At 41.8% G+C, this 23,902-nt stretch overlaps 2 protein-coding genes across 2 annotated transcripts; one reads left to right on the forward strand and one right to left on the reverse strand.

Annotated features, from left to right (window-relative positions):
• Positions 1-14,124: 14,124 nt before the first annotated feature.
• LOC119746319 lies at positions 14,125-20,553 on the forward strand. Its single transcript, XM_038223200.1, has 6 exons — positions 14,125-14,475; positions 15,271-15,379; positions 17,059-17,154; positions 18,289-18,341; positions 19,280-19,358; positions 20,156-20,553. The coding sequence occupies exons 1-6, from the start codon at positions 14,369-14,371 to the stop codon at positions 20,186-20,188; spliced, it is 477 nt and encodes a 158-aa protein (XP_038079128.1). The 5' UTR covers positions 14,125-14,368; the 3' UTR covers positions 20,189-20,553.
• A 1,652-nt stretch (positions 20,554-22,205) lies between these two features.
• LOC119744451 (acyl-coenzyme A amino acid N-acyltransferase 2-like) lies at positions 22,206-23,747 on the reverse strand. Its single transcript, XM_038220381.1, has 2 exons — positions 23,555-23,747; positions 22,206-22,687 (listed from the first exon to the last, which is right to left on the reverse strand). Exons 1-2 carry the CDS (start codon positions 23,727-23,729, stop codon positions 22,509-22,511), a joined length of 354 nt encoding a protein of 117 aa, XP_038076309.1. The 5' UTR covers positions 23,730-23,747; the 3' UTR covers positions 22,206-22,508.
• Between the last annotated feature and the right edge of the window lie 155 nt (positions 23,748-23,902).

Here is a 23,902-nt window from a genome sequence, read left to right on the forward strand (position 1 = left end):
CAGACTTTGAACACACCCAACTAAAAAGAGGCATTTTAGTACTTGATTCTTTTCAATACATTATGTGGCCAGGCCCGGATTAAGTGTTTCGTAGGCCCTATAGGCAACAGTGTTCCGAAGAATGGAGAAGAAAGGGGAAAGGAAGAGGGAATAAGAACAAAGTGGAGAATGTAAATAATAAACACCGCTGCTCAAAACTCCGCATAGCTAAAATTAGGTTCTGCAACCCATGGCAAAAAGATTGTACATTCTGCCATGTCGGCGCAAGCTGCCGCGCGAAGTCGCTTCATATACGGGGGTTGACAGCTACAGCCGTGCAAAACACAAGCACGTGCTCGCTCGCAGGCAGTTACGAATTAAGCTGATTCTTATTAGTGACGTCTCAATATAACGAGGGCATTTTTCGATAGGGATTTAAGCTACAATTTTGATATTTGCGTAACAGAGCATGTGCAATCCAAAAAAAATTCCCGGGGCTCTTAAGCGTCCCCAGACCCCACAACTTCAGGGCTTCGCGCTCGCATATAAAACAATTCCACTCTATAGGATTTGAAGACCCCCCCCCCCCCCCCCCGCAGTCTGGGATTAGGGAACAGGCCTGAATAAGGTATGCGCAAAGGTACTGAGCATGTACATGCAGTTTTGCGACAATGAAATAAAAACATCATAGCTGGATTGGATTTTGTATTTTCGAGCAATTCTAAAAATTAATTTCGAACGATTACAGTACAATTGCAAGATCTCAATATAACAAATTAATCTTCTTGCAATCGTCCTCCAATAGAAAAGAAAGAAAATAAAACAAAAAGTTATGTGGCGATAGCCAAGTCTTCAGGAGTCGGACTTATGACCCTAACTCAATGAGCCCCTTACCGACTTCCATATAGAACTCTTCTGGGTCTCGGTACCCGGCCCACCACACCTCCTTCCCTGTCCATCCATGTAACTCGAAAGTCAGGCACCATAAAGGGAGGAAACGAGGTGGCACCCTAAGCCTTGCTGCCGAGTCAGCAAAAGAACCCCGTACCTGTACGCAGACGCCAACCTGGACTTCGCAGACAGTCCCAACTTGTGAGTCAGCTTACCGACCGACCGAGCTAACTGCTGTTGGTAAATGACGACGGGAAATTAACACTCTTAAATGACAGAAGCGCGGGCATCGAAAACCAAAAAATGACACCATGCGGGTTCGAACCCCTAACCCCTGGGTCCGCTGTCAGACAGCTTAACAACTAGGCTGTTTCAGTAGGTGCTTTACTCTTTGCGTTTAGAACATAATACTTGTTTCCGCAGTGGGAGAGTTACTTTGTGTTTCATTGCTGCACGAAAGATGCATCAGCATCGCGCTATATACGCATGAATGCTGTTACGTAAGTCTTTTCTTATCATTCTTAAGTACCGAGCAGTTGACTATTCAGAGTCACTGCGAGCAATTAACCTTACCAAGCTCGTCCTCATTCTGTCTTATCGTTTCGCGTCGCGCTACTTAAGGCCGGCAATGCCATATTGCGCTGATTGAGTGAAATTCTAGCAAGTTTCCCTAACCTCATTATATTTATATCAAACTACTGACCCGTTTACAAATATTTACGAGGGAATTGTGTTTGTCTGATTCTAATACAGCTCCCTCAGCGTACTTGGGAAAATTCATCTTTTCTTGTACTTAAGCTAAGTCTAGGGAATGATGCCATTATAATACAATGTCAATTTAACGTCAGCCGGTAGCATGATTAGAATCGTGAAGATGTGAGTGCAATGACGGCCAGCGGCGTAAATCTGTACCGGCGAACTAGTGGGGGGGGGTGCCCAAAGCCCGGCCGTGGACGTTCAAAAATCTTCTCAAAAGAGAGGGTGGTACATACATGTATATCTTGTTCAGTACCAATTATGTGATTGCGAAGCCTAAACGGCGTGGGGTTCGGGGCCCGCTTCAGGGCCCCTGAAGAAAATTTGATTCTATAGTAGCGCTGTGGTGCGATCTGAGGCAATTTCTGACGACTGCCAAAGTTTTAGCACAAGATCATCATTTAAGCGTCTTTTTTGAGTTTGGAGTCATAAAATCAGCTGTTCTGAGCTATAAAATTAAATGTAGGCTACATTTTTTTATTCAGGGACAAAAATCGTTGGGGAAGGACATGTCCCCCGTTCCCCACCGATCGACGCCCATTGTTGGCACCGTGCTTCGGAATGACAGACTTTACACGTACATTTTATACGTAGGGCCTATGCATACATGCTGTACAGCGTCAGTTGGTGAACTCGAAAATTCTGAGACCCTAAAACTTTTGTAAAAACTGTTCTCTGCGCTTGGGTGTTTGGATGGGTAGGCCTATGTTTTTTATGGCACACTGCGGTATATTCGTAGGCCCCCCCCCCCCCAAAGTTTTTGTAAGCCCCCAAATTTTTCGTAGGCCCCCAAATTTTTCGTAGGCCCTAGGCACAGTGCCTACTGTGCCTATTGGGTAATCCGGGCCTGTATGTGGTTCATTAGTTAAATCATATACATGTACTATGCGCGGTTTGATAATTTTGGAAATAACAGCTCGCTGTATGGATCTTTTGCACTGCAGCCATCTTTGAGGTAAGTGCTTTTGTTTCATTGGGATACGCAGGATTGGATTTGTTATACTCAGTATACAATCCAATACCATACGAGGGAAGAGAAACATCAGCTTGCTCGGGGAGGACTCAAACCCACGACAATTATAAGCTAGAACCATCGACACAAAATACCCCCATCGCCACGTGAGACGAAGTCCTCTTTGCATCCATTGTTACTAATCAACACAACAATATTATTATTGGTGATCAATGAAAATGGCAGCCAAGACTTAGTGAAGTTTCACCTCTTTGTGCACGATAATGGGAGCGCTTTCGTGTGCCTTCCGGTCGTTATATAAAGGTCAGTGTGAATACCTTTAGTTGCTACATTTCATTTTTGTGGTCACTTGGGAAGAAAGCGTAGCAGAAATTCAAGAATTTGTGGATAAGGAGTAACCTAAAGACATAAAAGCTTTTTGAAACCCCGATGTCTACTGGACACGTGATCAATGACCCACCAATCAGTTGACGGAGATTTATTCAGGTGCTGTTTTAAACAAAATATCGAATGGCAAACAAAAGTTAGAACCAACAATACACGTTCGACACATAACCTTAATATGATCAAATCCTCAAGCAAGCTATGCTAAACATTGATTCGATGACGTCACAACATTTTCTCTTTTACGCATTTTGGTATCGCCACGAGTTATATAGCGGTGTAAGTGACTGCATGCGATTGCCACACGATCGGTTGTAAAGTTCAGGTAGTGCTGGAGCGGACATAGAATAAGGTTGTCCAAAAGAGGCCGATCGGTCGTGAAACCAAGCGAAATGATTTTTTTAAATGAACGTCGCAACAAGTCAAAGGCCAGCTCCCTTTCCGATTTTTTTTTTAAACCATGTACAATCACTGACTACAAGGCACATGCGTCAGTTGTCCAAAGGGACGTTTCTCGTATAATCTCCCACCAACCGTGAGTCACAAACGAGAGATAATTTCTGCTCCAGTGAAAAGTTGGAGACCGCGGACAGAAAAATAATAATGTTTCGGAATCGATTAAAATCTTTCTTCGGATGCGCGGGCTGCACGCCACCACAATTTATACCAAATCGTCTGTGCAACCGAGGCATTTAATTTGTTTCGATTTGAATTTTGTAACCCCCCCCCCGCCCCATCACGTGAAATATTACTTCAATCACGTGGTATGTTCTACGCGTGCGCGCTGAGATACAGTGACTACATCCGGTTGTGGAAGATAAACGTCCCCTCTGCCCAACAGTACCTTCTACGAATGGGACTTTCTAGAAGCCCAGGCCTTACGATATTCTCTGTTATCCAGAGGCTGTATTATCCAGTTTACACTCACTTAATACTATTTTGTATTTTTGGACTAGAAAAGGAATTTGTGAATAGGTATATACAAACAGGTTTTGCCGAAGGCAACAAATCAGGCATCGCGTGCATGTAAAACACAATTTAGCGTGTGAAGGGGAAGGGAAAAAAATCGCCGTTAGGGGGTATCTCATGTGAAGAGGGACTCTTAAGCACTTGAGCAATCAAGGACTCGTGACGTCAAAGTAGTCATTCGCCCCTGAAGGAGAAAGAAAAAAGGTCGTGGTATGGCTACAGTGTGACCGTCTCCATCCGCCGTCATCGTGAGGAAGATGCCGCTTGCTGCCTCGTCCAGAACGTGGGGAGAATAGATGATGGAGCAAGCATGAAATCCACACTACCGTGTTGATCTGACTCGGGCTTGCTCTCGCGCGCGCTGCGAGAAAAGACGTGGGTTGGAACTGGCATGTTTCCGCAAGAGAGAACGTGTTTAACGGATCTTCCCCGAGCAATGACCGACGGAGAAAATACAATCTGATATGCTATTTGTTTATCTTTGTTTGATAACATTTTTTAAGAGTTAGAGTTTGTGGTAAAAGTTAAATCATCAGCCTTTTTGATGATGACAAAATATGACAAAACAAGACAATACCAAATCCGACAAGCTACGTCTCAACCTTCCAACAATGAAATAAATTGTCGGAAGATAATTGTGCATATATCTATATACGCTCTGAAACTCCCTGGTCACATTGATCCGGAATCTGTGTTTTGTTTGGCATAGCCATTTTCTGGGTCAACAATGACACTTTTCCGGGTCAAAATGACACCTTTTTGCCAAGGCTTCTGAGTCGAAATGACCCGCAGAGGGGCACCGTTGACTCAGAGAACTGTCCTCTGATCCGTCTAAAAATATTGGGACACCCGGTTCCACTGAAATCTCTTGAAAAGTGGACACTCTTTTTAGTGTCCACTAAACACAATGTGTTCATTTCTTGACACGTGAGGGGGCTGTTGTGTAGTCATTTTGTAGTTTAAAGATTTCCAGTTCAAGAATCTGACATTGTCGACTGATGGCTTCAAAGACGTAGAAACGCGAGATGCAGACATGACAGTGTTTGATACGGTACTTTAGTAACTGTTATTAATAAGTTAGGGATGCTTTTACCTAAAGATAACATCAATGTTTGCCCATGAATACATGTATACCAATTTAATTTACATCAGTATAAAAAGGCTCAGACAAGAACCCCGCGTCAAACATCATAAGAAATCTGAAAATAAGTGTGACCAATTTTTCTTTTCAATTATTATTCTTTTGATAAACTAGCGGGATGCCGCGCTTTGCGCGGCACCCGCTAGCTGGGTGGAGTCATATAATAACACCTCAATTTGCATGTTGACCCCAAGTGGGCGTCGTAAACCTTGGTGAAGCAATTTTTATTTGTCATCAGCAACGTTATGATTTGTGTGATAGCTTTATGTTTTGGAATTTTTTTAACTTACCAACCGTGACTTCAGAGGACAGTGAAATCGGAGCATAGGACCGGCGCACACTGGATACCTCTCCATTAACCCTTGCACTGTGTGCTTCCGCACACTACCAATAAAACCTGACACACTGACAGAAAGACAGCGTGGGATGTTTTAATATGCGATTCAGTTATGCGTAAAACAAAGCGTATAGCCTACACGGACCAACAGCGAATCTTAAACAAAAATGTGAATGCTGCATTTGGTTTACTGCCGATATTTTATTTATTTTTTACTCCAAACTAGTGTTAAGAATGTTGATGTCCGAGATGTTGGTTTTGTTTTGGTAGAAGGGGGCGGGGTAAAACGGGCCTGATGACGCAGCGACTTGCTCCGGTTTCATTGCTTGCCTCAAAGGATAGGTCGATTGGTACTTGAAAAATGTTTGTTTGATTTTGACTTCACACAAGTGCGGCATGCACAAAGTGTACGTGGGCCGGAGGACATTGTAATGGTTCTTGACGTTGTTTGCAAAAACGGGGAGACATGGGTCAGTCGAACACGCGCCGATAGCAAATCAAAACACACCTTTACATAATACACACCTAATGTCAAAGGTAACGGAGCATAAACAATGGCGGAGGAATGTCTTTATTAAAGATAAACTCAAGCAAGTTTAATTTTTTTGAATGAGACAAATTCATTTTTTGAGGTTCATTAATTTACGAATTAGGCCTAGGCCTATGTGGAATAGTTGTTTGCAGCCATCATGACAATAACTCAGGGATCGATCGTTTTGGTACTTTAGAGGCGAAAAACAACCACCAATAAAAACAAACCCACTTCTGTTCCAGTGTTGCAAACACCTAAACAAAAAGCATTTTTTTTTCGTTAAAATGAAACACACAAATTGAAAAATTCGATAAAGGCAAAATGCATACAACTGTAATGGGGTCCGACAATAGTTAAGGCGTTTATTGGCGCGTGGTCGCATGCCAACCAACCCCCAAAAATAAAAGCGTATTTGCAGAGAGTTGAAAAGTTCCAAAATATAAAAACGTAGCTTTGTTTCGCCAGAGTACTAAAGAATTCTTGTTAGAGGAAAAGAGCGAAGATTTTGAAGAGCAAAGGTAGAGCAGCTTTATGTGCAATTTCGCTGAGAGCGCTCGGTGGCCTTCCGTCCACGGATGTTATTTAATTTGCAAGGAATGTACTCGTAAACAACTAAAGACCATGGCTCTGTATACCAAGAAGGTACTGTAATTTACACCTCGACTCGGTTGGATGATAAAAATGGCACCCTCATCATGACATGATCAGCTACAATAACACAGGGATGGGTCCCGGAGGGGTAGCAGGGAAATGCCGGTAGGATCCGGTCCACCTGCGGCCGTAAACCGGATTTGGCTTTCGACCGGAACCGAATTAGGAAAAAAACGCACTCGTGGCGAGCGCGTGTGCGACTCACTGGAACGTTCATAACAATTTTGTTGTGACATAAATCCGTCTCTTACATTTCACGGTGAGCTGGAGATGATAATGCACCCCCTGCTCGTCAAGACGCCGACAAACACCGCAATTAAGGTGAATTAAGAGCGCAGACAAATTTCCTGAAAAGGCCCTCAAAACTTGGGGGAGTCAAGTTGGCGCAGTGGTTCTCTCCTCGACTTCCTCTTGGTGGCCCGGGTTCGACTCCAGCCCCGGTTCATGGGGCCGGGCTTAGTCCCGCCCCAGATCCGCTGATGTTCCCCAGGATATTTCTCCCATGTTTAAAACGGAGCATTGATCTTCTGCTTCTTCTCCTCAGTGACTTTAATCCGAGTCGACGACAGGTAAATCTCCGGGTCCCCCGGGATTTACGCCCTTGCGTCTCCCAATATAGGTTCCTAATCCTCCAGCCTTTGGAGCTATCAGTGTGCCTACACATTTTCTTCTTTACGAAGAATTTTTGTTTTTCATATACCGTCAGAAAAAAAAATTAATATAGATTAATGAAACCAGGGCCTTGTTTTCGCGTGAGGTTTCCCAAACATTTTTTTTTTATCCACTACAATATTCTTCAACCTGACTTCTAACTAAACCAATCTATTCACCAAGACAGATTACAGGCTTAATGTTGAGAACGGAGCCGCGCCCACACGGTACGTAGGCTCCGGCACAAAAGGCCACAGGTAGCGAAGCTCAAAACATTCTAAGAAAATGCGATCATTTTTTTTATTTAATGCCATCAATTTTGATTGTATTGAGGAGAGGCGCAATCGATAGAAACTTTAAAAAAAAATGACATCGATTATTGTTCACACACACACACACACACAAAAAAGAACTGAGGATGAGAGTTTAAGCGTGGGTGCATGGGTTGAACATCCCTTTCTTGAGCGTTAAAAACAAAGCGAAAGTGGCATTTTAGACGGTCCTTCGCGATGCAAATAAGTCACGTCCGCGTGGCGCGGCGGAACTCGGACCGGCATCATAGCGGGCTACGAGCCGACGCTGGCCCCGCGTTTGGAGTAGCTGGTGACGCCGACTCCTGTCAATAGCCCGTGGTTTTCGTCAACGCCCACACAAGTGAAACGCTGTCTGACGGCGCCCAAGTTGTTTTCTTCACTTAACCGAATTACCGTGCTGCCAACATTTTACTCGAAGAATTAGCTCAAAGAAAAGTCGTAAAAAAAATTCATCGAAACTCAACGTCATACCTTCCATATTTTGCTATTTTTTAGTTTTTATTTATTGAATGATTGATTGAAAGTTTAGAAGAAAATGATGTACGCACTAGTCTAAGATATCGGGTGGGGTTGGGAGGAGGGGGTGGTTCAGGCCCATCAGACTTCAGGCCCGTCAGATACATAATAACCACTGCAGAATAGCTTGACTTTAATTGTGTCAGAACAGGGTAGGGGAGTTCGACCTCCTCAAAGCCCCCTCTGGATCCGCGCCTGCATGTCAATGACAGTAAAAAGCAAAAGCCCCATGTAATGGAATTTTTTAATTCAATCCCTAATGTACATTCGGGTGTTCCACGACTTTGTTTTTCAATTTTATATTTCTAGTTTTAAGCGAATTACTATATTGTTTTGGGAATGTTCACAATTAAAGAAACATTACTTTCAAGATGTAATATAACGGGTCGTTTATATTCATCATCATTAATTTGCTTGTTTCTGTTATATCATCAATTATTTCTTTCAATGTATCTATGGCTTTTATTGGTAATGTATATGTGTGTTTGTATAATGTTTGTGTGTGTATATAATGTATGTATTTAATTTGGATACTTTTACATTTTTTCATATATGATTCCTGTATGTAAAAATTGCAGGTTTTTTATTTTTTAAAGGGGCGTATTTTTATTTGTTCTTGTTTATGTTCATGTTTTGTTCCCTTTATTTGGGTTTTGTGTTTATTCAGCTTTTCTTGTTTTACTATTTTTATCTTTGACATTAATTCTTTGTATTGATATTTTCACACCTTTTCACGTTTACAATTACAATTATTTTTCTTTAATTTAATATTATAATAATGGTTATTTACTTCGCCTTGAGCGTCTTTTTAGGCGGATTTTGGCGGTATATAAATGTTCATTATTAGGCCTTTTATAACAGTGTACATCTTTATTTTTTCCCTTTATAATATTGTATACGGCGTTTCTTACGTCAACTTTTTTAAATGCGTCATTAATAATGGTATAGTCATATTGATCGAGCGAACTTTCGTTTTGATTATAGTCAATTATTAAATATTCATTGATTTATGACATAGACAATTTTGTTTCAATTTTAATACTACCCGTAGACCTGCCGAGCAGCTGTAGATATCAAACTAAACCAAAGTATAAAAGATAGGATAAAAAAATCAAAAAGTTATGTGCTAGCCAAGCATTCAGGGATCGCGATGGGCCATAACAATGCCCCATGCAATCCCTTAGGACTCTTTCGGGATCTCGGCGTTCCCGGCCAATACACACTTCCTTCCCTGTCCATCCATGTAACCCCGGAGGGCCAGGCACCATGTAGAAGCAAAGAGCTAAGGGAGGAACAGGGCGGCTCCCTAAGCCCTGATCCTCCGAGTGGACCACATGCCCTGAACCTGTACGAAGGCGCCAACCTGGAACTCACGGACAGTACCAGCCGCAGTGCTCACCGATTAAGCTAAGGTACTGTTGGTATTTTACGACGGGAAATTAAACATCTTATTATAATGACTGAATAGAATGCGTGCGTTGAAAAGCAAAAAGAGACACAGACAGGTTTCGATCCCGAACTCCGCGATTCGTGGGCGACAAATCTAACCACTCGGCCATCAGGCTTTCTTAGAATTCTCCTCAAAAACAATTTGTCTTAACTATAGGCGGAGAAACGAGGAACATTGCTGTGTGCATCTGTTTTGGCTCCATGGACGAACAGAAGTCGGTATTTCGGGCAATAATGAGTCATCTGTTTTCATTAAATGAATTTTACAAACAAATTTTGTTTGGAAAATTGTATACGGCAGTCTCGTTAGTCGTAGGTCTATACGTATGCTAAACATACTTATCGTTACGCAACAATCAACACTATTATTATGTAGGCTTTTTTGAAACAGGCATCAGGTGCGTTCAGGGGCGGGTCCAGGAATTTTGGCGGGGAGGTGTCAGTCCCGTTAGATAAAAAAAGGAAACGATAATTATTTTACCGATTTGTTTGTTAACACTGCAAATCAGGCCTATATTCCGTTCGCTGTTCCCAACAGTCCTTTATCAGCCTGTTATCAAACATTGTTTTCGTGAAAAATAATGTGAACAACAAGTTGCATCATTAAATTTCAAAAAAACGAATATTTAAATGTAGACGAAAACAACATTACACCAGGACATCACATAGGGGCGCTGTTCACGATGCCGATGTACATCCTTTAGATAGCGCTTCGCTCGTACCCCCACCCTGCAAACAGGGTCTATATAGGGCGCTGGGCCGGGATTAAGGGCTGATGAGCTTCACAGAATCTTGCGAAGAAAGTAGGGATGGCATCCTGGATAACTTATCATGGCCTATATACATAAAGACATAATTAAAGCTGCTGCAACTGTTTAAAGGGTGCGGGCTAGTCTGGTTCCCTGACCCCATTGTCCTTTGGTCTTCAAAAATATCTTGAGATGGGGCCGGGAAACAGTCTAGGTGCAGGCCGGTAAATCGGTCCGAGATTGCCTACGCCGGCCGAATCACGATTTGCATGCTCTCAAATTCTTCAGTATTTGAGCATATTGTGGGCCATGAACTTGAGGGTTCGTACAAAAAAGGTGGAAGTCGTGCACTGAAACGTGAGCTTGTAGTTCTGTACAATTTGTATTAAATTGGGGCCTTAAAAGCGCTCTATTTAGCAATGGAGTGTAGGCAACGTTTTTCAAAATGGCGATGGGCTTCAGAACTAGGCCTATATTTTAAGGGGCTATCATTATTCGGATGGACATTTTCTCCCAAAAATCATTAGATTACCCCCAAAAATTGAAAAGCCTTGAAGATGATAAAAATAAGCTTTAATTTTGATGTGTGTTTGAACACCTTGGAGGGTAAATTGTGGGTATTTTTTTTCTGACTTTCTGAAGTGGGGGGATTTGTCTTGGGGTCTGTGGCAGTTTATTGCACCCATAAAGACACTGTCAAAAGCGGACACTTATGATCATTCTCGGACAGTATGTGGCGCTCTTTATCGCCGCCTACTGACGTGTCACGCTTTTTCCGTCAGCCGATGTCGCCGGCCCCGTTTTGCTTCGCACGTACCCGCCTGGCTCGCTATTAAGATCTGTAGCCGGTTGCAATTTGCCACTGTCAGGCGCGGATCCGGGGGGGGGGGGGTCCCCCAGCTCTTTTAAAAACAAAAACAAAATATATAGAAATTCATGATAAAACATGTGAAAGTCCCCCCTGCTCTGACACCCAAAAAAATTGTACCGTGGTAATAATGTCCGCCTTTTGCCAGAGCCAGCTTTGTTAGGGGGTAGGCCTATATGTACACTGTTCTGTGATCTAATGTTAATAATCGACAGATTTGAACAGCGCGCCCATTGAAAGTATGGAACGAGCCCCCACCCCCACCCCCCTACCTATTGATTTTTGGAGTTGAAAACTGGTCCAAAGAAACAACCCGGTCTACATTTCAGGGTTTTTTTGACGATAACCCCCCCCCCTGCGAAAATTCCTGGATCCACCCCTGACTGTGCACCCCCCCCCCCCCCCCCCCCCCCACCCGTTACGCCACTGCCCTGAGGTGGGTAAAATCGGCGCTAAGAATATCGGTAAAAGAAAGAACAAAAAACATCAAGCAACGCAGCATCTATTTTTTTTTTTTTTAGAGATCATTGAAATACTGCATCGTCACGCACAAATTTTCATGACATTTTTAAAAGTTCGTATACATATAGGGCCAACGTGCTTTTAAAAAAAAAAATTATTTTCTTTTCCGAGCGAATTTGTAATGAACTATTATGTCCTGTAACAAATAAATTTGCTTGTTTGTTTTTGCAGGCCTTTACACAGTTTTAATATACTAGTTGGTTTTAAATGACGCGCTCCAGTTCTGAAATTGCGCGCACTATCAGAACGCATTAGGCTAGGAGTGTCCCACTCTTAATTCGAAAGTTGAAATTTATTAATTGATTGCTGATATGGGCCGATTTTTGTTTTCGTGCGATGTCTCATTTGAAAGCTCATCGAGCAATTTTTTTTGGTTTAATTCCATTTGTAATTGTAAACAACAACCTATTCAGGATGATAAGTAATACATTTTTTGACACGACGTATAATATGGTATGACGTCGCGCCAGCACACTAGCACTGTACAAGAGTAACCCATGCAGGCGCGGATCCATGAGGGGGGGGGGGGGGGGGGGGTGGTCAACCCCGAGCTCTGTCAAACAATTTTTTTTCATAGAATTTACCTATAATGCGACCCCCCCCCCCTGCTCCACACCCCAAAAAATCTATACTGGTAATAACGTCCGCTTTTGCACAAAATACGGACAAAGGCAGCTTGGTCAGGGGGTATTTGTACACTACGCTATTCTGTAATATAGTGTTAATAATTGTAGGATTTGAACGGCGCCGGGCCCCAGTTGAAAGTATGGTGCGCGCCCGCCCCCTCCCCCATTTGATTTTCAGAGGAAAAAAAATGTCCGCAGAAAAAAACCTGTCTACATTTCAGAATTGTTTGGCAGATGAACCCTCCCCCCCCCCTGCTAAAATGCCTGGTTCCGCCCAGGCCTGTTGCCTGTTGTGTTCCACGCTTTTGGCGGGTCGTTTATATCGGAAGTTTTTTCAAGGTGTCAAAGTGCTACTTACAAACGGACGAGCCATCGGCTGATATCACGCTGCCCTGCTGCTGGGTCGTGGCCCCGCATCTTCAAACACTCTGGGGCCTCCAACAATCATTGTTTAAAATATTTCATTCTACATCAGCTACAGAAAATGTACATTTATTTGTATTCCCCCATGCCGACAATACTACAAGCAATGAGCCACAATTGAGAAATATTGGCCTGAGAGCAAACATAAAAAGTACAAACAATTGGAATATAAATATAAAAAACACGCTTGTTTTCTTGATAAATCAATAAAATCTCTCACACATCACAATGTACGGTACATTTTGGAGGGTAAGTTATTTTATTTTACTGAGCAAGAATTTTCTATCCTATTTTTAAGCTCTGGCAGGGGCTTCTGCATGTCAGTTGGTACGTGGTACGGTCATGGGCGTCGCCAGGATTTTTTCTAGAGGGGGGCAAAAAAAATTTTGACTAAAAATGCTTGTATTTTTCAACACATTTTCGAATTATCAGTTTTAGAGGGGGCAGGGACATTTCCCCCCCCCCCCCCCCAACTCATTAAATTTACACCACTTTGTCTTCGCGCCTCTTTTTTTTTTCTTTTTTTTTTCTTTTTTTTTCGCGTCTTTTTTTTTGGGGGGGGGGCTTTTCCGGGGGGGCAAGTGCCCCCCCCTTGCCCCCCCCCCCCCTCGCGACGCCCATGGGTACGGTCGGTCGGTCTGTCCCCTGAAAATTAACCAAAATAAGCCTCTAATTTTCCCATATGATATAACTATCCAAAAATTAAGTAAGATTTGAGGCTTTGCATGGTGTAGATACTAAATAATGAAAGGTTTGCGGAAACACCATGCGCGAATAATTTCCAAACTAAGAGAACGCGGGTTCTGAAAAGAACCAGAGGTATAAAATCGATGTTCCGGTCAGTATGCTCTGACCGTCTTCAGGAGAGTGCCTAAACTCTAAGAAAGTAAGCACGTAAGTGGAAAAGCGAAATCGGTGAAGTGTGAAGTTGCATCCTGTGTGGATGCCAAGTAGGTGGGATCTAGAGCAAAATAGTTGGTGTGCCCACTAAAGTGGAACAGTAGGGTTGCAGTCTCAGTAGAGGAAGGACCTAGGGGATAGGAGACCTAACTGTCTAAGGTGTAGCTAAGGACCTAGGGTATAGGAGACCTATTAGTCTGGAGTGGGAGCCAGTTGTTGCTGTGGTGAAGCCCGATGTCTTGCGGAACTGTGCATTGTGCATGCTTGCGGATCTCGATGTGCAGTTATATGTTATACTATAAGTCACGTGCTATTTATCACAAATCGCTATAAATCTTGGTATAAATCTAAACAACGGTGTTCATATGTGCCATCGGCGTCTCACTTTTTAGGCATCGAAATTTTAAGCTTTGGCAGGGATCATTTTGATATTTTGATGGACTCGCATCGCACTTTTACCAGTTTTAGCGTCTTAGTTGCCACCGGCTGAGGGCGCTGTCATTTGTAAACTCACTCGCAGATTCCGTTCCCACATTCGACTCATCGTCAGTCATCACTCGCGCGCATAAATTGAAAACATCTGATTATAAAGCGTAACCAACTACCAAGTTAAATGGAGATGAAGCGGCTCTGACTTCTGAGCTTCCTAAAACGGAGAGACTTAATCACTTATTCCATTGAGTGGAAACGCCGTTCAGACTGCACGCCAACCAAAATCGTATGCGATCTGAAAATAAATGGCGGCCGTCAACTTGCTGGCGGAACTGCTGTTGGACCCCGCTGTCACTTTGGGACCGTTCGACACTTTCCCGCAATTTCAAGAATTGTTTCCACCCAAGTATAGGTCAGTATTAAAGTCCGGTAGCGTACAATTTAACACTCAGATTGCTACTCCAAATTCAGAGGGAGGGGGGGGGGGGGTGCGCCTCCCGGGGGGGAGCAGATTGAGGAGCAGATTGAGGAGGGGGGGGGGGGGGGTGAGCAGCCACATCATGCTCATCTGTTCATAAGTTACAAATATGTTCTACACAACATCATCTTAATTTTTCATGGGCATCAATTACATTAAGGACCCCTTCCTAGTATTAAACTTAAGTGAAGAGAATTAAAACTCAAATTTGTGTGTTTTCATCTCATAAGTACTTAAAGGGCAAGATTACCATATGCGAAGTTCACTAATTTTCCTCTGTATTGACTAACAAGCCCTCAGATAGCAATTTCATGTCATCAAAGTCAATTTGAGCAGTGAGAAAATACAAGCATTTTCTTAGAGGGTTTGTACACAGGGTGTTGAGTGAACTTCGTATATGGAAATCTTTCCACTTAAAGATGTTTAGCTTTCTGTGAATGCACGCGAGCATAGGATCTTGCATTGCCAAGAAATTTGAGGGGAAAAAAACACCTCAACATATAGGTTTTCATGTAATTTACAGTTTTAGCCTTTTTTGTGCTCTTTAAATTTGGTCACAAACTTAAAATTTGAATCAGGGCTTAGCCCTGTGGATGATTCTGGGCTATGTCATGTATGTGAAATAAATGCCAATTTTCAAGTAAATGTGGTTCAAGTGTGTTGTGTGCAATGGAGTAATTGAATTAACACAACTGTCAAGATTGTAATAACAAATCTTTGTTCATGTAGGGACCATCCAGACGCCCGTCTCTTGTACAGAGCGTTCCAGAGACAGCGTAGAATTGTGCGTGAAAAGGTTGCCAAGGATATCCAACGACGGTACAAACAAGGTCTGCATGTGAGTACTATGGGCACCGTGTGCCAACAAAAGAGGGCGCCCTTTTGCCTTACAACGACGTCCCATTGGCAGGACACACGTACACAGTTCGCTGGTTGACGCGCACACAGTTCCTTGTGTGTGACGCACATACACCAGGGGGCGTAGTCAGGCAAGATGGCATCGTTCAGTCACCCCCAACTGTACTTTCGGTAATCCTTACTTTTTGGACACCTCTATTTTGTACGAGTTCTGTTCAAAACTGACTTTTGCAGATGACTGTCCAGTACCAAAGTGACTTTTGCAGGCTAAAGAAGTCTTTATTCTTCAGACAAACTCATGTTAGTTATAATTTTGAAAGCACTTTCAAAGAAAATGTGACTTTCCTACCTTTTTTTGCAGTTTTTTGCAGTTGCTTTTAAAATTTATTTTCTGTTTGTCATCGTCGTCTTTAACCCCTCATAAATCAAAGCCCTGCCAGCTCTTTCTACAAAATTAAACCTGCTGATATTCAAGAGGTGTCATTGCCAAATGTTCAAATGTGTCAATAACTTATATCAGAATTTCACTTTTGAGTGTCATATTCAGCTGTTTTGGTGAGTCTTTTAACCTTATATAGGAATGGGGTCCTGAAAGTAAGGATTACCGTACTTTCTTTGCTAATGAAGTGGTAGGTACTTGTCCTGCTTGTGAACGGAGCAGATACAGGTTTCCTCGGACATGACATTTTTAGCGTTGTTGCAATTGACTCGGTGTACCCCCCTCGCTTAGTCCCATGAATGTGGCTTAAATACTGGACTTCCTCCTTATATAGTAAGCCACACAACCGGTATACCAACATGTGTGGAAAGGTCCGTTGCTAGGGTAGCAGAAAATCAAATAAAAATCAGAACTATTTTGTCACTTTATAATCACAAAACCCAATACATGTACTGAACTGCATATTAGCAAACCAAACTTTGAATTCCGTACCTTCAACAGTGTAGTTATCCTGTAGTTTCGGGCAAAAGTCAGACGGCTTTTGGGCACTATAGAAGCATGTAGCGTCCTGGTAGTCTGCTTGAGGTCATAGGTCATGACAGTGGTTTCCACTGTGCGTACGTAACTTTACCAACGTGCATTGGTGGCTTTTTACTGCCATTAAGTAATCATCGGTCTGTGTGCGCCTGCATGTGTGCACTGTTGACCAGAATTTAATGACAGAATGTAAATGTGTTCAGATCCTACCGGTACATGTACCTTTGTTTTCCATAAAGCATGGAAGCCATTTTTGTTGTCATACCCAGTATTTTGACAATTCGGGCGATTCACAATGCAGTGCGCCACCAAGAGTTTGCCATGGAGAGTCAACTTTCCAAGTTTACGTCGACAAAATATGGCCCATTTGAATGAGTGTCAGTAGACACATGAGCTAATTTGTTATAGATTGGGGCAGAGCATTCTGCCGCCTTACCAAAAATCACCATATTGATACAAAGAAAAGAAAAGGGCAAACATATACTCGAATCATTCATTTACGAAACTACTGACCGAAAAAAACAAACAATTTCAAATGTCTCGCGCTGCGAATTTGTCGACCATCTCCCACAATGCACTGGGAAAAATGAACTCTCCGTGGCAAACTATTGGTGGCGCTCTGCATTGTGAATCGCTTGAATTAGTGAAATTAATATTTCTATAACTTTTACCTTTCCTTACAGGGCAGTATGAGCATGCAGGGTAGTAGGACTACAGAGAATCAGTCTTTAGAAGAAACGGTTCATTTCTTGGAAGACAAACAAGCTGAAGTAGAAGAGGTTTGTACATGAAATTCAAGTTCAACTTGTGAGTGTGGACACGGCAAAATAACAAAACCAATATTTCTGTTTCATTAGTCACCTTTGTAATTCTAGTTGATATGGCAGGTGCCTTTCATCAAGTTTTTGGTCACAAAATTAAACAATTGAAAGAAAAAGTATTGGAAAAACTTAGATAATGATAAATAATTAATTTTGTGAGTCTCTGTGTAATGTGGATCAATGATGAACTTGCAAGAATGTGCATAAAACAAAGCTTGGACCGAATGTAAAATAAGAAAATGGCCATTGAATTGAGACAGCAATTTAGTCAGAATGTTTTCTGATTTTCTGAGTTTTCTGAGTTTTCTGATTGCTGTCACTGAAGCTGGCTTCCCAGCCACTCGGAAATTAGGGAAACCTTGAAAATGAGTTTCCAATTTTCCAGTCAGGAAAAACTCAGGGATTTTTGGAGAAACACCAAAAATCAGGGAAACACTCAGGGAATTTGACAGTGACCCAGAAGGGAAAGGTTTTCACCAGTTTGGCGTGTGTGTGTTGTGCCATGTGTCCCAGTTTTTTCCAAGTTGTTTCCAAATTGGCCAGTCGCCGTTTGCGAGTTAGCCATGCCCCTTAGACAACCCTATGGAGTTTTTGTACCATTGAGTTTTGTTTGTCCATTTGTTTGTCCATTTGTATTTACATGTAATTGGACAATATTTCACAGGCTGTGTCAACGCGATTCTAACGCAATAGGTCAATTGTTTTCATCAACTGCTTTGATGGCTTGTTAGTCATGTTAGTGTTTTAATGCAGTGTACATATTACATATCAGTATCTTACAAAATGAAGTTGCCTTGCTGCAACCACCTCTTGATGTCCCAGCAACTTCATATGGTGAAAATATTTGTCATGGAATTTTGGAAGTTTCTCAGGGAAATATCGGGGGAAACTTAGAGAATTTTGTTTTCATAAAGTGCTGGGAACCCTGTGAAGGAAGCAAAACTACAACTAACATCCTTTTTTGTGCGATGTCTCAACATTTTTTATTCATGACCTTGTTTATGTAAATTGTCAAAGACTTAGTTTGCTTCAGGTATGTAAAGACTTAGTCTTCAGATTTGTTTTGTCCTGTTTTTGTCCTGCTGAATGCAGGAACTGAAAGCCACAAGACAGGAAATAGGCACTCTTGAGGAAGCCATTCACAGGTAAGAATTATACATTTCAGTAGGTCTTTTTTATCAAGTTGTAGTTGAGTATTTTTAGTCCAAGTCTTGAGTCTCAAGAGTTGAGTCTCACAAGATTTGATAATTAAATCTCTCTTGGCACACTTGAGTCTTTCGGTTGAGTCCAAGTCCGAGTACCAAGTTGTTTGGGTTGAGTTTTTTTATTCTCAGTAGCGGGTCACTTAGCTCAAGTTCGAGTTCAAGTAACAAGTAACTTGTGATTGCTTGGCTACGCATACATGCAGAGCTGCCAACTCTCCCCGATTCTGCAGAAAATCTTCTGAAAATAAACCAATCTTTCCATGTTCTGATGATTAAATGTGTAAATCTCCCTGATTATGGGAACTTTTGCCCTATTATGTTGAATGTTATTATAAATATGTCCCTGGTAGTTGTACAGAATCTCCCTGATTGCATGATGCAAATAAGGCAGCTCTGATGCATGCAGCATTCTGGAAACCATCGACTTGAGTCACGAGTCACGAGTGTCGAGTCTGAGTTGTGATTGTCAATTCCGAGTCCAAGTCTTTTGACTTGAGTGGAGATTGAGTTGTGACTGGAGTTGTGACTCAAATTGAGATGGACTAAATCCGAGCACTTGACTCAAGTCAAACAATTCTGCCTGTCTTGCCCTCAGTGAATTTTGGTGCTGGTGCAAATAGTGTTTCCAAAACTATTATTAACTAAAAAATAATGCCCTATACAATTCTGAAAAACTGAATCTCTGAAGACAAAAAGATATCTACCAGACGGTTGGCCTTTTTTTTTAATTCTTAGTACACAATAACAAGATCTACCATCTTTGTTGTCATACATAATTGGATAAATTTGAAATTGGATGGTTAGAAAATGTGCTAAAGCCTAACGCTTTATGATAAGTTTTGTTTTCAACACCTTTAAATGTTCTATTTTTTCCACAGCCTTTCGTCACGTCTTGAAAAGTCGAAACCAACTGGTCCATTATCTCTAAGCAACCTCAATCAGCTTGAAGAACTTAAAGTAAGTTATTTCTTGTGCCTCCTAGGCCTTGTGATCCAATCTGATTTTACAGCAATTTCATCCTTCACGTCAAACTTTTAAAAAAAATATCAGAAAAGATATGAGAGCTTAAAGGTAATACACAACATTTGCAAACATCAAAAAACAACAACCAAATTGTTATGAAATATACTTGACTGTAAGTGAATAATAGTTTCAAGCATCCTGTGTAATCATGGCACCTGGTGTGCTGTCATTTTCAAGAGATGTGAAATTTTTGTTTCAATTTTCAACGATGCGACCATCGTTGGAAAATAACTAACACAAGGTCTCTGTTTGTGAAACCAGGATTAACATTTCTGGAACAGGAATTAAATCATTTTATAACCAAAAAAAAACACTTCCAAACAATACTAAAAGAAGCCGTTGTGCATTATGATTAATGAATTAAATGTGATGCGCTGTTGTGATTCTCTTTTCTCTTTCAACTGATCAGAGCAAACAAGACCAAACTTTTTAGGTACAGACATTGTCACATTCCATTCTAGTGTCTTGAACTTTGACCTTGTTTGCCGGGGGGGGGGGGGGATGTGACCATATCAGACCGGACAACTTATTTTTAATTTATTTTATTTAATTTACCAAAGTCCTCTGTATTTTTAGCATCCAATCAAAGATAAGAAACCCTTCTATATTTATATTTTCTTTCTATAATTAACATGTAAACTAAAATGATAGGCTGTTAATGTAATTGGCATAAGTTCGACCCCATTTGATCATTTCTATATGAAATGTGCAATTTGTTTTTTCTATTACAGGGCTTGGCAGCAACTCTCAGAGATCCAACGTGATTTGACCCAACAGTGGACCTGCAATTACATGTACATGTATGTAAGGGTCATGGTCTTGTATAGTGACCATTAAGGGCCAGCGCAAATATGTAATTGTTGCATTTAAAAATTTACAACGCATAAAACATAATGTTGAAAAAGTATGGGATAAATTGCCTGGGTCATGAAAATACAGCTGGCTATATACTGCAAAGTGGGACCAAATACATTTGTAGAAAAAAAATTAAGTGGTTGTGCTCCTGAAACTTGCTAGAGATAGGAAGTGCAAGTCAGACCCCCAAAAATGAGTTAAGTTTGTTTCTGTTTATCAAAATCCCCTCACTACGGGCTTGATGGCTTGAAATAAGTTGTTTATTTGTTAAAAACGCTGTGTTATAGACCTTATGTATTAAAGGCAGAGATATAGGGAAATGGTTTTGTACAGCTTGAATGGCCGTGAGTAGCCTTATGTATATGCATTGTTACTAAATTAAAATAACTAAACCAACCTACCTGCAATGCATAACGTCTATAGACTGGCTCACTCTACGTTTGCAAAATGAGTGCTGCGGTCACTTGACACTGACTTTCGATGGGAAAGGCCAAACTGCTTGATTGGTGTGTTAAAAATGTTGACTTTTAACAGTACAATATAGTGACAAATGGGAAAGTGTGACCTAGTGGTTAGGGTTCGTGACTCATGATCTGAGGGTCAGGGGTTCGAATCCTGCCGCTGGCCATATGTTGTGTCCTTGGGCAAGCCACTTCATGCCCACTTGCTTCTCTCCACCCAGGAGTATAAATGGGTACCTGCATTAGCTGATGGGGAGTAACCTGCGATGGATTGGAATCCTGTCCAAGGGGAATAGAAATATTCGCAGTCGTTTTTGCTACTGAAACCGGAGATAAACGCCGGCCTGATGGGCCACATTGGCTCTTGACAGACTTTTACTTTGTGCTATGGTGACAAATATTAAAGTAACGCTTGGGTAGCTGTTTTACCTGTGGACATTTGACCGGTGGTTTGATATAAATGCAATATGCATGTACAATAACATTGTATCATCTTCTCATTTGTATCAATACCTGTGTGTATGAAATGTATAATAATTAAAGAGTGAACAAAATGATGGCTTTCATTGTCAGATGTTTTGTTGATTGATATGACCTTGAGTGTTTTGGAGCCCAATGGAAGACTTTTGAGATGGTTTGGTGACAGCAACACACCAGTCTTTTTGAATTGTTTGCGACATGTTTAAGTTAATGTGCACATGTTCAAAACGATGCAAACGATGAGAAAAGGACTGGTGTGTTGGCTGCCACCAAGTATCTCAAAATTCTCCCATAACATGCCTCTATCAAATTAGGTTTTGCCCTTCACCGACGTATAAACACTGTATACTCGGTGTTTTACCTCCCGAGTAAAAGTTGGAAAAAATCACTCGGGTGGGACTCAAGCCCATGACCACCTGCTTTCTAGTGCAGATGTCTTACCACTCGACCACTGAGTATACAGTGTTTATACGTCGGTGAAGGGCAAAACCTAATTTGATTTACATCACCCCGACGCAAAATTCCATCTTACGAGTGCCTCTTATCAGTTTCTAACCACAGAATGTTATGCCTTGATCGCCAATCTGCTAACTGCTAACCTAGCACAGGGTTTGTATGCTAACCCTATTATAAGCAAACTATCCTTTGCTATGTTTGAAAATACATGCATGTGCAAAATTAAGCCTAAGCTAATCTGATAATGTGCTAAGCGATGTTAGTTTTGTATTTGCTGTTGTCGGTAGAGATTCTGTGCTTACAGAAGGCAGAGTGTTGAAATTGGGTTCACATCAGGGTTTGTTAGGGGGTGGGGGTTTCAAGGCTCCTCAGAAACAACACCACCCAAATTCGCTCTTTTCACACTCCGCCATTGGGCATGCACAGCCTCGATCTGGCAACTTTACACAATAAAAATGGACGGTTCAGTGATCTGAACCCCGACACGGGAATCACTGAACCGGCTATATTTATTGTGTAAAGTTGCCAGATCGAGGCTCTGCATGCCCATGGCGGAAGTGTGAAAAGAGCGAATCTCTCCCCTCTTTCCCCCACCGATTTTTATTTTATGGAAAGTACCTTCACATACATAATGTGCAATCTGGACAGTGCCTCACGCATTCAAGAAACAGAATAAGGCTCATTTTTACTTCCCTAAACCAATGTACTTCTCTAATATAATGTTGGAAGCTTGAAGATTGGACCTCGGCTTTCCAAAGATCCACGTTCCAACCCCGGTGGTGATTATACCGATTAAAGAAAGTTTACAAACTTTAGAGTGTGTGCATTCCGGTCAGAGTTTTGATCTCGTGGTCTCTGGTTTAGATTTTGTCGGTTGGTCAGACTGTCTGCGGCTTCCTTGGTTGACATCTCTGCCAATGTGTTTCTTGAGGAATGTCAGTATCCGTCCCCATGCAGCCTCCTGTGCCTTTGCGTGCTCCTTCAGCCGGCCTCCTAGAGCCATCACAATATCTGGGTTGCCAACAGAAGAGGAACAGAATTAAGAATGTCAACTCTTAAAGAAAAATCATTCAAAGGTCCATCTGGAGGTTCTGGAAGATGTGTTGGATTGAAGACGGTGGAGCTCAACTACATGTACTATTACTTCAAAGCTTTGAGTTTGATGCTTATTGAATCGTTTTGTTGTTTGTTTTGTTGGGGGGGGGGTTGTGGACGATTTTAGAATGGTTGGGAAGCCGGTTCCCAGCAAAAGTGTTTCAAATTTGTCTAGTCAAGGTTGTACATCAACCGGCAAGTTCAGCAAAACTTCGTTATAGACGTAGACCAAAGAGATAGAGCCCCAACCTCCGTAACAAAGGCCGACATCTGTATTACCTCTTGTACCTTTTCCCGAGGTATACCTGGAACATGTGTGTATACAAGTGGAAACTTTGTGTGGAACCAGGTCTCTTGTAGCAGACTAGGTCTATGGTAACTGGTAAAATATTAGTTCTGTGTTTTATTGTCCTGGTGTTCAGTCTCAAATCATTACAGGTGCAATCATCTTTTGGAGTCTAGTTAACCTTTAATGACCGAAGTGCTGTTCGAGTATGATATTTTAGTAGCGTAAGAGAGACAGTGGAGACGTTCAGTGTTGTCAAATCCTGACAAGTCAACACGCGATCAATTAATTAAAGTCTTCCAGTTTGAAGTTAAGCAACAAGCTACTGAAATGAAAGTCACGAAGGGTACTTTTTTGGTTGGTTTATCTGCTGTTACTTGTAACGGTAATGTTACCGAGCCGAAGTTGTGACGCTATTAGACTTGTGATCTAAAATGGTGAAATGACTTCCGATGAACTTGTCTGCAATTTTATCCGGATTACAAGGAATAACTCACCCATGACATTGACGTAGGCGAACGTGCAAACTGGACCATAGGGCGGCTCCAAGATGTGCCCCGCGCCTTCATAGATGATGATCTCGTAATTGTCTCGACCAGTCACTCCTCGTCTTCTGAAGGCTTCTGATAGGTACTCTAGGATTGGAACACACTCGTCGGCAGAACCACCCATAAAGAGGACCGGACATGTAATGTTTTCTATCTGTTCGAGCAAATGAAGAAATTGCTGTTTAGGTCCTGAAGGACTTTTGATGGGGAATTTTCAAACCGTAAAAAAAATTAAAACATCGTGATACATTCATCTGTCTGGAATGACATTGGGGTGTTGTATTTTTAAGAGAAAGC

This window comes from Patiria miniata, unplaced genomic scaffold (assembly GCF_015706575.1).
Source record: "Patiria miniata isolate m_02_andy unplaced genomic scaffold, ASM1570657v1 HiC_scaffold_7, whole genome shotgun sequence".
NCBI lineage: Eukaryota > Metazoa > Echinodermata > Asteroidea > Valvatida > Asterinidae > Patiria > Patiria miniata.

Excerpts from the sequence above, each read along its gene's own strand:
- LOC119744451 (XM_038220381.1), bottom strand. The coding sequence starts at position 23,729 with ATGGGTGGTTCTGCCGACGAGTGTGTTCCAATCCTAGAGTACCTATCA. Across the intron at positions 22,688-23,554 it reads CGCCTACGTCAATGTCATGG|ATATTGTGATGGCTCTAGGA; the intron begins GTGAGTTATTCC and ends TTGGCAACCCAG.
- LOC119746319 (XM_038223200.1), top strand. The coding sequence starts at position 14,369 with ATGGCGGCCGTCAACTTGCTGGCGGAACTGCTGTTGGACCCCGCTGTC. Across the intron at positions 17,155-18,288 it reads AACAAGCTGAAGTAGAAGAG|GAACTGAAAGCCACAAGACA; the intron begins GTTTGTACATGA and ends TGCTGAATGCAG. Across the intron at positions 19,359-20,155 it reads ATCAGCTTGAAGAACTTAAA|GGCTTGGCAGCAACTCTCAG; the intron begins GTAAGTTATTTC and ends TTTCTATTACAG.